At 38.9% G+C, this 15,375-nt stretch overlaps 1 protein-coding gene across 7 annotated transcripts in view; it reads right to left on the reverse strand.

Moving 5' to 3' along the window:
* dock10 (dedicator of cytokinesis 10) overlaps positions 1-15,375 on the reverse strand; it is a 138,000-nt gene that overhangs the window by 8,606 nt on the left and 114,019 nt on the right. For all 7 annotated transcript variants that reach the window (XM_082180605.1, XM_082180607.1, XM_082180608.1 and 4 more), the window contains 10 exons: positions 14,672-14,809; positions 13,053-13,235; positions 12,465-12,575; positions 9,736-9,951; positions 9,587-9,644; positions 8,875-8,973; positions 7,078-7,184; positions 6,872-6,994; positions 6,677-6,790; positions 917-1,063 (listed from right to left, as the gene is read on the reverse strand). In XM_082180605.1, coding sequence (XP_082036731.1) covers positions 917-1,063; positions 6,677-6,790; positions 6,872-6,994; positions 7,078-7,184; positions 8,875-8,973; positions 9,587-9,644; positions 9,736-9,951; positions 12,465-12,575; positions 13,053-13,235; positions 14,672-14,809 — 1,296 coding nt within the window. The remainder of the gene's footprint in view (positions 1-916; positions 1,064-6,676; positions 6,791-6,871; positions 6,995-7,077; positions 7,185-8,874; positions 8,974-9,586; positions 9,645-9,735; positions 9,952-12,464; positions 12,576-13,052; positions 13,236-14,671; positions 14,810-15,375) is intronic.

The following is a 15,375-nucleotide window of genomic DNA, read 5'->3' on the forward strand; positions in this document are numbered from 1 at the left end:
TTCCAGGATTTTTCCACATATTATGGATTCCATTGGGACCCAAACGGTTCAAGGTCCAAATGACAGTTTCATTGCCGCTTCAAAGGGCTTTAAACGATACCAGACGATGAATAAGGGTCTTATCTAGCGAAACGATCGGTCATTTCAAAAATAAAATAAAAAGTTGACGTTTTATAAGCACAAATGTTCGCCTTGCTCTGTTCTGTGATGCGCGTTCGTGACGTCACGTAATACGCAATTACGTTGAAAAGGTCAAGTTTGATGTGTTTACAAATGTGCGGAAGGAGGACCATATAAACATTTTCAAATGTATTTGTGTCAGTTTATCGTTTAAAATGCCCATTTCGTGTGCGCATCCTGAGTGTTTTAATATTAAAAAGCCAAAAAGAACATTTTCTTCAATTTTTCAAGCGTGACCTTTTCAACGTAATTGCGTATTACGTGACGTCACGAACGCGCATCACAGAACAGAGCAAGCCGAACATTTGTGCTTATAAAACGTCAACTTTTTATTTTATTTTTGAAATGACCGATCGTTTCGCTAGATAAGACCCTTATTCATCGTCTGGTATCGTTTAAAGCCCTTTGAAGCTGCAATGAAACTGTCATTTGGACCTTGAACCGTTTGGGTCCCAATGGAATCCATAATATGTGGAAAAATCCTGGAATGTTTTCATCAAAAACCTTAATTTCTTTTCGACTGAAGAAAGAAAGACATGGACATCTTGGATGACATGGGGGTGAGTAAATTATCAGCAAAAGTTTTTTTAAAAGTGAACTTCTCCTTTAAGTTGGCCCTACTCAAACCAATTAATTATTTTGAGCATTAGGGTTTACAGAGACAAGATATTATTCACGGAGAGGTTGAAGGTCAGAGAAAGGGAAAAAGTGGTATGGAGGATCCAGCAGGACACACCTTGTTGGAGTCTTGGATCATCTTGACATTATCAGCTCCAAACTTGTCAGAGTAGAGTTTGAGGAGTCTTTGAGAAATCTCTGACAGTCCTGTGAGCTTCGGCTCCTTGTAGATAAACTCCTTGCTCTCCTCCTCCTCAAAGAAGCCCTGTCGAACACAACGTTACACATGACCTAGAGATCGTGGGGCAGGAAGACATATGCTCAGCTCTCACTGAAGCCCGATTAGAGATCGGTGTTAAAGTTAACACGACACGCTGTTAAAACGACAGCAGTGTTTGACAAAGCACAATGAATTCAACTTTTAATGAAGGTTAACAGCACATTTAGATGTCTCTGTCTGAAACACAACTGCATTGACCTGAAAGCACTCACAATGTACACATAAATGCTCAGGATTAGAGGTCAGGATTCATTTCCAGGAGAAGTGTGGTACGTTTAATCAAACCACGTGTGACATATGCCACACGCATTATTAGCATGTAGGGAGAACATGAGTGTTAAACCGTAAAAGGCTGAGTGCAGAACTTAAATGAACTAAAGATGAGAAAACTTACCACTGCCTGATATATACAACACACAGGAGAGAATAGAGAAGTGTTTAAATACATTGATTTCTGAGATAAGCGCTGGGGGAAATAATTCTGGTTCCTTGTATGGACAGTAAATATTTATTTGTCTTCAAATACTTGGATTAATAAAACTTGACTAATTGAGTGTACTCATACTACTCATGCTTATTTGAATTCCTTTTTCTATGATGTTCCATGTCATTTTGTATTTGCTTATTGAATTACTCCCCATGACCATTATTATAATAATTTAAAGTCTCCTAATGTTGTTTTGGAGTCTCCTACAACAGGTTTACATGCATCCAAGGTAAAAAAAACCACAAAAAAACACTTTCATTTTCCATAATATACATTGCACATCACATTCTGAAAAGACTCGTTAGATTAATCAGTCTCTCTAAATCCCTCCTTTCCACGAGCTGCTCTGCTATGATTGGTCAGATGGCCCAGTCTGTTGTGATTGGTCTACTCTGCTCTGATTGGTCAGATGGCCCAGTCGTTGTGATTGGTCTACTCTGCTCTGATTGGTCAGATGGCCCAGTCTGTTGTGATTGGTCTACTCTGCTCTGATTGGTCAGATGGCCCAGTCTGTTGTGATTGGTCTACTCTGCTCTGATTGGTCAGATGGCCCAGTCTGTTGTGATTGATCTACTCTGCTCTGATTGGTCAGATGGCCCAGTCTGTTGTGATTGGTCTACTCTGCTCTGATTGGCCAGATGGCCTAGTCTGTTGTGATTGGTCTACTCTGCTCTGATTGGTCAGATGGCCCAGTCTGTTGTGATTGGTCTCAGAGGTGTGGACTCGAGTCATGTGACTTGGACTCGAGTCAGACTCGAGTCATGAATTTGATGACTTCAGACTCGACTCGACAAAATGTACAAAGACTTGCAACTCGACTTGGACTTTAACATCAATGACTCGTGACTTCACTTGGACTTGCGCCTTTTGACTCGAGAAGACTTGCTACTTCCCATGAAAACTGGGGAAAAAAATGTCCACACAGCCGCGCCGCTCTCAGTTTATCTGCATCTGTGAAAAAAAGCTGTATGCATGCAGCGAGCGCGCGCGCTGCCTGCACGACATCCAATCACTGTAGTCCCACGTTGTTTTGATTCGACAGCATCTAACGCCCGTTTCACACAAACTCCGTTTGCAGTGCGTATGCGCCAGCGGTGCGTATTTTTTTCCGTACCCATGTTAACAGGTTAGAGCTTTCACACTGCACGCGGTTGCAGTCCGTCGATCCGTTCCAGGTGCGGTGCGTATACAGCAGTGCCGCGATCGTTTCCGCACCGAGTCTATTTCTGCTGTGCTGCACATGTGCTGCACGCGCTGAATTAAAGTGACAGCGCATGTTTCGTGGTCAAAATGAAAAATTGAGTAATTTCACCATAAACGCGATTAATTAAATAAAATGTAGTAATCTCACCACAAATGTATTTAATTAAATACTATTTTCACTTTAAGACCAGGGTAAAGCAAGGAAAACTACAATTTACCTCAACAAGGCGACATAATGAACGACACTCGTCTCATTCGTGGAGGTGGAAAAACATGTTCCTTATTGTGACATGTGAGATTTATTGTATTAATTTAAATATAAAATAAAAGACATGAGAGTCGGCTGTTTTTTTATACAAGTAGCCTACATGGTTAAATATTTGACCACTTGCTTTATAAGTAGAAGTAATGCATTGAATAATAGGCCTATACGTTGTTTAAATTGTGTTTAAACGTGCATACGTCTATTAAAGAGTGTATATGTGTACAAAGAGAATCGCAATGCTGAGACGTTAAGACCGGGGTAGCCTAAATCAAGGGAAAATACATATTTCAACAAGGCAACATAACACTCGTCTCATTCGTGGAGGTGGAAAAACAAGTTCTTTGTGACATGCGAGATTTATTGTATAAAGATTTAAATTATGCAAAAGAAAGAGTATGAGTCAGCTGTTTTTGTCAATTTTAAGTTTTAATTTAAAATGTAGGCTATGCGATTTTAATATAAGTACATGGTTAAATATTTTACCACTTGCTTGAGCAACTTAATATATAATTATATAAGAGTAATGCATTAAATAATACGTTGTTTAAATTGTATTTAAACGTGAATACGTCTATTAAAGAGTGTCTACGTGTGTACAAAGAGAATCGCAATGCTGACAATTTTTTTTTTTTTTAATAAAAGATGCTAATAACTTCTGGATTTTAAATATAATAGTGAGTATGTATTTGTGGTACAGCCGCGGATCACGCACTGCAAACGCAGCATATGTGAAAGCACTATTGCGCGTGCTGGTCTTGCACCGCATACACACTGCAACACGCATTCCAATTATATTATCAGGTTGGTCCAGTTTTTCAGAAGTGATAATTTTGAGGAGTGAGGATTTTATTGATGACAATGACATGTTTAAAAAGGTTTAGGCTAAAACGACCCATGTCTAATTCGAAAGTTAAACTGTTTTGCAATATGAGGTTAATACAATACAGGACTGAAGCTGCATGCTGTGCATTGTTCTAGTGCAATATGCTGTTGAAATACAAGCATTTTTTGTGAAAATTTAATTTTCTGTTTTTTACTGTATTTGATTAATGTCATTGTATAAAAAGAGGTTTAAATAAATACAAATCTTACAGACGTACATGATTTGTATAAATTTTATTTCTGTGGTAAGAGGACTTGAAATGACTCGAAACTAAAATGGTAGGACTTTGGACTCGACTTGAGACTTGTTGGCTTTGACTTTTGACTCGACTCGGGACTTGCCTCATCTTTGACTCGACTTGACTCGGGACTCGAGGGCAAAGACTTGAGACTTACTTGTGACTTGCATAACAATGACTTTGTCCCACCTCTGATTGGTCTACTCTGCTCTGATTGGTCAGATGGCCCAGTCTGTTGTGATTGGTCTACTCTGCTCTGATTGGTCAGATGGCCTAGTCTGTTGTGATTGGTCTACTCTGCTCTGATTGGTCAGATGGCCCAGTCTGTTGTGATTGGTCTACTCTGCTCTGATTGGTCAGATGGCCCAGTCTGTTGTGATTGGTCTACTCTGCTCTGATTTGCTAGATGGCCCAGTCTGTTGTGATTGGTCTACTTTGCTCTGATTGGCCAGATGGCCTAGTCTGTTGTGATTGGTCTACTCTGCTCTGATTGGTCAGATGACCCAGTCTGTTGTGATTGGTCTACTCTGCTCTGATTGGCCAGATGGCCCACTCTGTTGTGATTGGTCTACTCTGCTCTGATTGGCCAGATGGCCCACTCTGTTGTGATTGGTCTACCGCTTACAGCGCCTGTCTGAAGTTAAGCGCCCATTACCAGAACTGAACTACAGCTCTGGAGGCTTCCTAAAGCTCAGTGATTGTACACACTGTACAGTAACGATGTAACGTAACGATAAATGAACAGTAACGATGACGCCGATTTTACCATATCAATCTGATCGCGAGTCCGATGATGAAACATGGGAAGAACTAGTAATTCAACCCAAACCTTTTTTTCGGCGTCATTGTTAACAGATTAGAGCATTCACAGTGCACGCAGAGGCTGAATTAAAGCCACAGTGCATTGTTCTTGATCAAAATTGACCTGATCAACATGAAAATAACAAATTTCACCATAAAATCATGTAAGTGTTTTGTGTTTCACAATCACCATATAAAATTCTGCGCTGTGAAAAAAAAAAAAAATACTCGAAAACACCATGTCACTGTACGTCCCAGATCTAACAAAGTTTTGGCAAAGTGCACGTGGATCTGTTTGCCTCTTCCAAGGCTACTTTTTTAAAAGAATTTTCGCTTTTGGTGTGAAAAATTCCAACATTAAAGGTCCCATGACATGAAATTTTCACTTTCTGAGGTTTTTTAACATTAATATGAGTTCCCCTAGCCTGTATATGGTCCCCAAGTTTCTAAAAATTTCAATCGGTGTAAATCGAGCTTTTGCTATCTTTCTCTGCCTTTGAGAAAATGGAGGCTCATACGCGCTGATCTTGAATCTCCTCCTTATGACGTCATAAGGAGGAAATGTTACCTCCCCTGTCTCTGCTTTGCCCGCCCAGAGAATATTTTCCGCCCATGAGAAAATGAGCTAGGAAGTAGGAATGAACGCGCGCGATTTTAGTTTGTCCACGAGAGATATCATGGCTTTTGAGCGAGCGAAGCATAACAATTGCTCAATAATTGGATGTACAAATGAACACCGAAGGGTCAATACAGAGCTGGGCTTGCTGAACGTCTGAAACTAAAGTCTGGATCACTCTCTTTGGCTCAGCTACACACCTCGGACAAGTAAGTCAACTAATTATATATAAGTGTGTTGCTTTACTGTTTATGGTTACCTAGATTTTACACGTAGAATGTGGCTGTAAAATTAGCTATGCAGTTTATGTGTGTGAATACACACACTGTAACGCGAGTGTTGTACACGTCTTTGTTATTTGGATAACCGTTTTTCTGTTGGTTATGTGGCGCGCGCGATATCCGCATTTCAAGATCGCAGAGCTTGATGTAATTGTAATAAGATAAATTACAGACGTTACAGATCTCATGAAAAGGCAACAGTAGGTTCGCGTTAGCTACATGATAATAACTGTAAACCATCCGAATAAAGTACCGTATCCAAACATAATATTTTAAACTAACCATTCGGAAACGTCCTGCTGGAGCCGCTGAGTTGCAACTTCTTCATCCGTTGCTTCTCCATCTGGATCAGATTCTGGGTCAAACTGAAATGCTTGAAAGACTGCGTGTCTTCGTGCCATTGCAATATATCCAACGTAAACATGCACGCCACGTTACCGTTGCGCAAGATGGTCAAGGCCACACCCACCCTCCACCTTGCGCCGCCTTTCTCCTCCTCATTAGTATTTAAAGCTACAGACACCGAAACGGCCTGTCTGAAGGAAGCTCATTCTGGGACTGGCTTGTAGTGGCTATAATTCTGCACTGAGTCTGAATTTTTGGAAAGAGATTTCAGATACAGTACTAGGGACCACTAATGACTATATTAAAGCCTACAAAAAGTAGCATGTCATGGGACCTTTAAAAATGATACTATTACTAATTAAAAGGTCGGCTTCAGGATCAGAATTGGGAACCAGTGGGCTGAGGTAACAACTGCACATTTCCACTTTTTTCCCCCCAAAATATGATTTCAAGAGTTTCTGAGTGATTGAGTGTCTTACCTGTCCATAGAAAGCCACACGATAGTACCGACCAAACAGACGTTTCTCTGAGTTCACAACCTCTGTCACCTTCAGGTATGAGCGGTGAATGTCATAGTACAGCTCCGATAACCGCTATTGGACACACACACAAACACAGTTGATAAGCATGCTCCCTCATGTTTATTTTCTTCCAAGTCAACCAAGTCCAAGTACCTTGAAATCTCGTCTCTTCTCAAAGACAGCTATAACAGGTTTGTTGATCTCTGCAATGAGCTCGTATCTCTCAGACTTCCAAAGATAATCCACGGACATCTCTAACTGCTCCACCAGTGTGTCCTACAGAACAGAGACATTATTCAGTGTGTATGAGAGACATTTGAAACTATGATTCCTCTGAAATGTGCGAAGTGAGAATGCACCTCTGTGTAAGGAGTGTCCTGATTGCCAGCGTCTTCTTTCATTGCTCCCTCTTCTTTAACATTCGGAGAGATATTCATGAAGGCGGCCCAACCCATACTGAATGATGCTGCAGTTTAATACACAAAGAGGTTATTAATTCATCCATCTTACATCTACCCATCCATCAGTTCATCCATTAACACATTAGTCCTTGTATTCCATCCATTCTCAAATCAGTTCTCCCTCCGTACAGTATTCACTCATGCATGGATCCACTCATCCATTCATCTTTCATCCAGTATTTACTCATCATTCTATCCATCTTCACATCCAAGACAGCAACATAGTGTCGGCCCAGATCCGGCCCACATCTGGTACACGTGGAATCCACATCTGGGCCGACACTATATCGCTGTCTGGGATCCAATCATTCATTCATCCATCCGCTTTACTCTCTCTGTTAAATCATACATTAACAATAACACAATAACTTAATTTCAGATAATCAGTGCTACTATTAATTGTAAACAAACACCGTCTTTGCATTGTGATAATATCACAATATATGGCACATTACAAGGATGTTTGTGTCTTCAAGCAGTCTTTGCTTGAATCATGAAAACATAAGGTGAGCTGGAAACAGAGAGTGCTTGTGGACACTTTCATTCACATTCCCGTGCACTGTTGTTCACATTATTATTTCTACAGGGTGACAGGTACCTTGCACAAGCAAACATTCGGGAAGACCTCCTTACAAAAAAACACTAAAACATAAACTTTACAAATATACCTGATTATAATAACTGATTAAAACATTCCCTTTCTGAGAGCATTTCAAGAGTTAAACTAATGGACACACGTGTCTGAAAACTATTTGGAGCCGCTGTATTTTATAAGCATGAGATAAATGTGCACTCTGTTTACACACACTTGCTTCCTGTAGTTCCTTTAATAATAATAATAATAATATAAAACAAGCTGACGTATGCTTTAGTAATTACCATTACTAAATACTACTAACATTGATTTTTTGCCGTGTTAAGAGCCTGACTGAATAGTTTACCCTCATACTCAGCAAAAATAGCTTTCTTTACAAAGATGTTTGCCTTGCTTTTTGCTTTTACTGTTAAAAATATATAAACATCCTTCGAACAGGATAAATTTAGTTAAGCAGCAACATACATACAATAAAATACAATATTTTCACTGTAAATCTAGCAAATGTAGGTTTATGCCGCAAGGTTTATGTTAGATTTCTCTGAAAATAAGTCTTGTACAATACTGTGCAAAAGTTTTATAGGCACATTGAATGCTTCATAAGAACATCCGGAAACTTCATATTAGTCTTTTGCACAGTATTGTAGATTTAAGAATATCTCAGAATACCGCAGAAAACAAGATACAAATTCTGAAAAAGATTTTTGTAGTGTACACAAACTAACTGAGCAGCAAGGAAGCAAAGCTTAGGTTTTGGACAGGTATAAATATCTTAGTTATACCTGTCCAAAACCTAAGCTTTGCATCCTCGCTGCTCAGTTAGTATTTAGATATTTTACCTAAACATTTTAAGGGATTTGTTATTTGCCACATTTGCCTTTGGTTCGCTTACTGGGGCCTTGTTTTCTGTAAAGCTGTTATGAAACAATATGTACTGTGAAAAGTGCTGAACAAACAAAACTGATCAGGGTAAACTAAGCTGAAGAAGCACAGAAGTAGCTCTATGATAAGTAAATGTTTTAGTTTAAATCGTAAGAAACATTGGGACCACTGAAGGGGTCAAGAATACTGCAGGTCGGGGCAGGCGGAGGTGAACTCACATTCTCCATCTTGGGGAGTTAGTAAGGGGCTACAGTTAATTACACAGGCTCCCTCTTTGCTCACACTTGGGATCCGAACCTTCTCAGACTTCCAGTAACCTGTGATTGCAGAGTGGCATCAGGTTTAACACAGGTTTACTTGCAACCTAGGGCTGGGCAGTATGACAAGTACACCGTATGCAAGGGTAGAAGAGTCCGTTCCAAGACATTTAGCTATATTGTTAAGAATTACGAAATGATAAGAAGTAGCACTTGAATTATATCTAATAATTAAAAAAAAAGCCATTCACTGAATTTCCAGCAATATATGCTGTTACCATTATATGCAATTAGTCATTTGAATAGGATTTTAGTCATACTGCCCACCCCTATCTCAAACTCAGAACGAAGGCGAGTGCTCCAGCATGCATCTAGTGTAAACTCACACTCATGCCAGCATGCACATGCAAGAGCCAGAGCAAAGACAAACGCGTCTAATGACAAGGCCACACAAACTCACAGTATAAGGAATAAAGCAGGAAGCAGCTAGGAGCATTTTTCATTCATTATGAAGTACAGCACTGAAAAAAACAACAACAACTGAGCAGCAATGATCAAGAAGCATGTCAAAAGAAAGCTTAATATGGAGGTTATTTATGCTGTGTTACAAAAAGAAAAAGAGAAACTATCACATTGACATAAGCATGCATCACTTAAATACTGAGGTGCTCACCTCTCCTCCTCAGAGACTCTGCTATAAGTGCTGAGATGTGGATGTAGCACATGGCTGCCTGAAGTGGACAAGGAAAACAGTTTTTAAAATTTCACATAAATGCCCTAATACTAAAGTTCATATAAACTTCTTTAAGCTCTGATTTTGACCTCAGACAGGTCTCCGTTTCTAACATGGATCTTGGCCATGCTCTCCAGCCAGGTGCGCCTGAGCTCAGGTGTGCTGGCGTAGGAGTTGGCCAGACTGTACTGCAGGTCCACCAACATCTCCGGGTCCTTTTCATGCTCTTTCATTTGGGAGGTTGCCATTAGGACCGTGCGTATCCTCTTGGTCAGGTCCTTCACCTCAGCCGGGAATGTTGTGTTCTGGAGGAAGGCAAAATAACTATTGTTTAATGTTATAATACTAGGTCATGGATTTGGGCTGTTCTTGTCTTCTATGACTGAAAATCTCCTATGTCGTTGCTCTAAATCCATTTACTCATCCTTCCTTCGGGTCATTTTGACCCAAAACTCAAAAAAATTGAGTGTTCATCATAGGGGTCCAAGACCCTAGGACTTTTGTCCACTTGAACCATGAATACACACAACACATTTTTTGTAAAAAATGTTTTATGGTTTCGAGGAGTTTTGTGTTTGAAATAAAAAAAAGTAACAAATCCTTCCCTCGTGGGTCAATTTGACCCCCTTAGGAATGAATGGAATGCAAGGAATGCTTCAGTACACATAATACAATACAACCTAAAACTTTACCAAAATATTATTTTATAAAGTCTACATGTGTATCTGAATGCATCCTGAAGAAACTGACTGAAACGGACCCAGCAGAACCGCTCATTTGCTCCATATAGAGCTATAAGGCCATCTAGTGGATAGAGTCATTCAATATCATGTTAGATTTATTTTTCCCACAAGAGGTCGGCAAAGACACCCAATGTAAGATATTTTGAGCTGAATTAAAAGTTATGCATGAAATTGTGAGTTATGTTGAATTTAAGTTGAAAAAATTTGAGGAATGTGCTTAAATTACTATTTATTTGTTATTTATTGATCAAATCTAGTAATTTAAAGGTAAATAAAAAAAAAGTCTCAGAGAAATTGCATAAAAAAATATTTAAAAAAAAGAAATATAATTTCAGGGCTTTGGGTCATTTTGACCCGCGAGGGAAAGATGCGTTACAAAGTGCGAGGGAAGGATGAAGGTTAAATATGGCTCCTCAAGGTAATTTACTTCAGTAACATCAAACGTCATTGGGGTGACTAGTCTTGAGGTGCCATATTTGAACACAAATGCAGAAGACTAAAAGGGAACATTAATATACAGGAATTTATTACATTCAGTGTTGGGGAAGCTACTCTGAAACTGTAGTTTGACAAGCCACCCTTCTGAAAAAGTAGTTAGCGACACTACAAGTCACTATCAAAAAGCAGCTATAGCTACATTGAAACTACTTAAATATATTTTACAAGGACATTGTATATTACAAATAAATGAATAATTGTTAATTGTTAAAACAATATAATACAACTGTGATTTCAAAGATTAGCCTATTTGTTTTATTGTGTAAACTATCCAAAGATAGCCGACACACAACACTCTGTAACACTTTATTTTGATGGTCCCTTTTGACGTTCGTTTGACTATAAGTAACTCTGCAACTACATGTCAACTAGCTCTCATTTGAGTATTAGTAGACTGTCTGCTTAATATCTGCTATCACTTTATTGTGATGCTCCCAATATAAAATTGTGGCGAGACAGATTTATCTATGTAATTAATGAGAAACACAGATTCATCATCATAATTAAAACAGAAATAAACATTTAATATAGAGTGCCATAAAACTTCAATTTAAAATGGCTATTACTCACCTGTATGTGCATCCTTAAAGTCTTTAGCAGATCTAAAGCAGACGATTTTTATCTTTGGTTTGCATAGATTACATACAAAAGCTACATCCTTTAAGATATCAGACGATCTCTTCTCAGTGAACCGTAAAGCCACAAGAGGAGTGATAGAACAGTAGATGGCAGTAAAGCACAATTTTAGCTTGTGATCTAGTTTGAAGAAGAAACTGTTGCTTCAATACACTGCAGGTTCCTCAAAACCCAAAACGATGTGTTGCTTTTGGTTGCGCTACAACGCTACTAACTGGAAAAAGTAGTCAGCTACAGTGTTTTAAAAGCAACTGAGCTCCTGTCAAACTACTGAAAAATGTCCCCAACACTGAGTACATTAACACTGTGGACTACTTTTATGCTGCTATTTTATTGGAATTTTTAGATGATAGCAAAAGATTACATTTTATGGAAAAGGAGGATGCCTAACATGAACATTCGGGTCTTTGAAAAGGAATATTTATCTTTGTAAAATTGCTTAAGTATAATTGTGTAAGCAGTGCTTCAGCAAACCGCAGCTCTACACAGAACACAGTGGCTTACCAGAATATGTCCTTTGGTAATGGCCACAATTAAAATGTTATCAGGAGTGAGCAATTGAGGACTATTACAAACTTTTTTGTCATGAAATCTTCTTTATAAATCTGTTGTGTGCCTGTCACTTCATGGTAAACTTGCAAGTTTTCAGTGCATTTTAACAATATTTTCTGCTGAATTCATTCGTGGCTCACAACAAAACTATGCTTAAAGAAAAAAAAAAATCAACTTGGAGCATGTCTTCTGCTAGAAAGAAACATGTGATTATGTGTACAGTGTCAAAACTGCTACCAGATAACGTCGGCTGCTAACAAGGCCTATCCCAGCTTAATATGCAGAGACAAACAAACTCATAGTTTGATTTTGTGGTTTGAACAGTTCTGTTTGGCGGCGCAGACATTACACACTGCAGCTTTAAAGTGTTATTTTTGCAAAACTCTCACTTTAAGTGGCGTGTCTCCATTGGCGAAGTTGTTGATGATGGCCAGAGACTGCTGGAAGCGTGAACCACCGATTCCTACATCAGCGATCAGCTGACTCACAGCTTTAATCACCTGGAGGAGAAGAAACCACACAATACACATCGGTCTCACATTCCCCAAATCCCCAAACCAGCCAGAGAGAGCCACCTCAGATGTTCAGTTGTCTGAACACATATATCTACACTAATGCACCCACATACCAAAATAACAGAAGATGGTTACACTTTATTTCGATAGTCCACTTTACACATTCTACTAAATATAAGTTACTTTGCAACTACATGTCAACTAACTGTCATTAGAGTATTAGTAGATTATCTGATTAATATCTGCTAACTCTTTATTGTGATGCTCCCCAACAGATATTCTACTGACTATAAATAACTTGGCAACTACAAGTCAACTTATTCTACTAACCCGAACCCTAACCATAACCTATCAGTCTACTAATACTCTAATGAGAGTTAGTTGACATGTAGTTGCAAAGTTACTTATAGTTAGTAGAATGTCTAAAGTGGACTATCGAAATAAAGTGTAAGCGAAGATTACCTGCAGGTGTGAGCGGACGATGCACTTGCCCTTGGTGAAGTCGAAGTTCCTCCTCATGAGGAAGTAGAGCAGCGCAGCAGCTTCGGTCTGTGTGGAGCTGGAGCGATGACTGCAACACTTCAGGATCTCGTAACACAGGCTGCCACACATATCCGCTTTTCCCTGGAAGAACGTGGACGGGAACTGAAGAGGAAGAGCACGTGAAGAAGAGGCCGAGATCAGCACAGGGTGTTCTCTCAGCTAGTTCAGGTGCGTATGATTAGGAATGTTTATAAAGCACATTTAGATATGAAGATACATTTCCAGTAGCAGGATTGAGCACCACGGGTTCAAACCTACAATGTTTGTCTGCTAAATGTGATCAGTTTTACTTTCTGTACACAGTGCACAGGGTCCCAAATGTAGTTTTTGCCAGACCTGCCAATGTTTTAAAATAAATAGCCTATTTCTGACCGGTCATGAAGCTTTATTCAGCATTATTTTTATTTAAAGCACATGTGACCCGTGCTGGCAAAAGGAGTGGAAATGCGCACTGGATAATTTCGAGCTACAAGCAAAACAAGTGAATAATGTTTTCACAAAAATAAGTTCATTAAGCCCTTGTCTAATGATCGCAATGCTCCAAATATCAATTAAACATCTAAAAGTATCTTTATTTGTGTTTTCTGAGAGGAGTACCTTTCCTTTGTCCATGAAAAACGATCTTACTCAAGCTAAACCGAAGCGTGTGCACAAAGACAGCGGGCGATCCCGATATACACACATTCACGCAAGCATTATCGGTGAACGTTTTGTTTAACTGTTGGGGAAAAACATCTGATGTGTAACATTATATTAGATCCGTGCGTTACAGTAGGTCTTATATAGGCTTCTGTTTTATTAATGTTATCAAACAATTGTGGTATCATGGAAAAAAAGTTTTGGTCCACTAAAAAGTCCACTTTAAAAACATCGGATGACCAGAGGTGAACTCAATAATTACAAAATCAGGCAGAAAATGGGCAAATTGAGCTATTGCACTGCGAAAAGGGGGTGTCACATGCAGGGTTGCTCCAAATGAAGCTGCGGTCACACTAGAGTTTGAGCATACAACATTTCTACAGACTCTGCAATGGTTGTCCTATAACGTCACACTCTGTGGTGCCTTTAAAACATTTTTCTAAATATAATACATAAAAAATGTAAATCCACTTTACTGCAACACTACAATCCTGCAGATTTAAATTTTGCGTTCTTTTAATTCAGTTTTAATTGAAGAGGTCACGGCGTGCTGTGTTCATTTTCTACTGGTCACAAGTCTTCTTGTGAAATGAATTTGCAGGTTGGAGTTCATTAAAACTTGAAGCGAAATACACATGAGCTTGTATACATGTAAATAGAATAATTCCTTTTGATGTGATAACTTACATTTACATTTAGAAGCTTCCTTCAATTGTCCTAAATTGCTACACTATGTGACACAATTGCTTAACTTTAAGTGCTCTGCCCTTCAGAGTGAGTAGGGCACAGAAATGCTCTACTTTACAATTGTAATGCACCCAATAATTCCTTGTATTTGCAGAAAAAATGTAATTAAATAAATCCCGGATTTGAAGATATATGTAAAGAAAGGGTTCAACCTTCTGAATGAAGAGGCGCAGGGCAGTGAAGACGTGTCTGAGGGTGGTGGTGGACTGGTTGATCTGGAAGAACAGCAGATACGTGTCAAACACTTTCTTCATCAAAGAGTTTTGCCCTTCATCGTGCTGCAGCTGTTTCTGTAGAAGAAGAGAAGGAGCAGGAGTTAGTCATCTTAGAGGAAACACACGCAATGTCTTTACAATCAGATAAACAGTCACAGAATGGCTGCATCACATATCGAATGTTTCCTAAATAGTATTTGCATTGATTATTCTGGAAAACACGACTGTGAATTTTGCAGTGATTATAATAGACTTGATTTTTGGCCTAAACACTTAATAGAATAGTTTCACAATCCATCACACTGCAAATAGGACAGTGTTAAGACATTTAGTAGCATCTTTAATTTATATCATAATTGACATTGAACATAAGTTAATGTTGGGATATGCAGCTTGACATAATCTTGAGTCATTATTTCATAAAAACGGTAAGCTGTGAAGTCATTTTGTTTGGAAATATTATTGTTGGGAAAGTATTTGAAGTACTTTTGTCCACCCGATCAAAGTCAGTGCAGGTAAGCAGTTTGTTGTCAAGTGAGAAGAAAAAGATACAATGGAGAAAACATCTTTAGACAGTCATCATTTTTGAAATCCTTCTTTTAATATCCGACTAAAGAAGGGCACATTTTGTGACTGAAACA

The sequence above is a fragment of the Leuciscus leuciscus genome, assembly GCF_965113295.1.
Source record: "Leuciscus leuciscus genome assembly, chromosome: 9".
In the NCBI taxonomy this organism is placed as follows: Eukaryota; Metazoa; Chordata; class Actinopteri; order Cypriniformes; family Leuciscidae; genus Leuciscus; species Leuciscus leuciscus.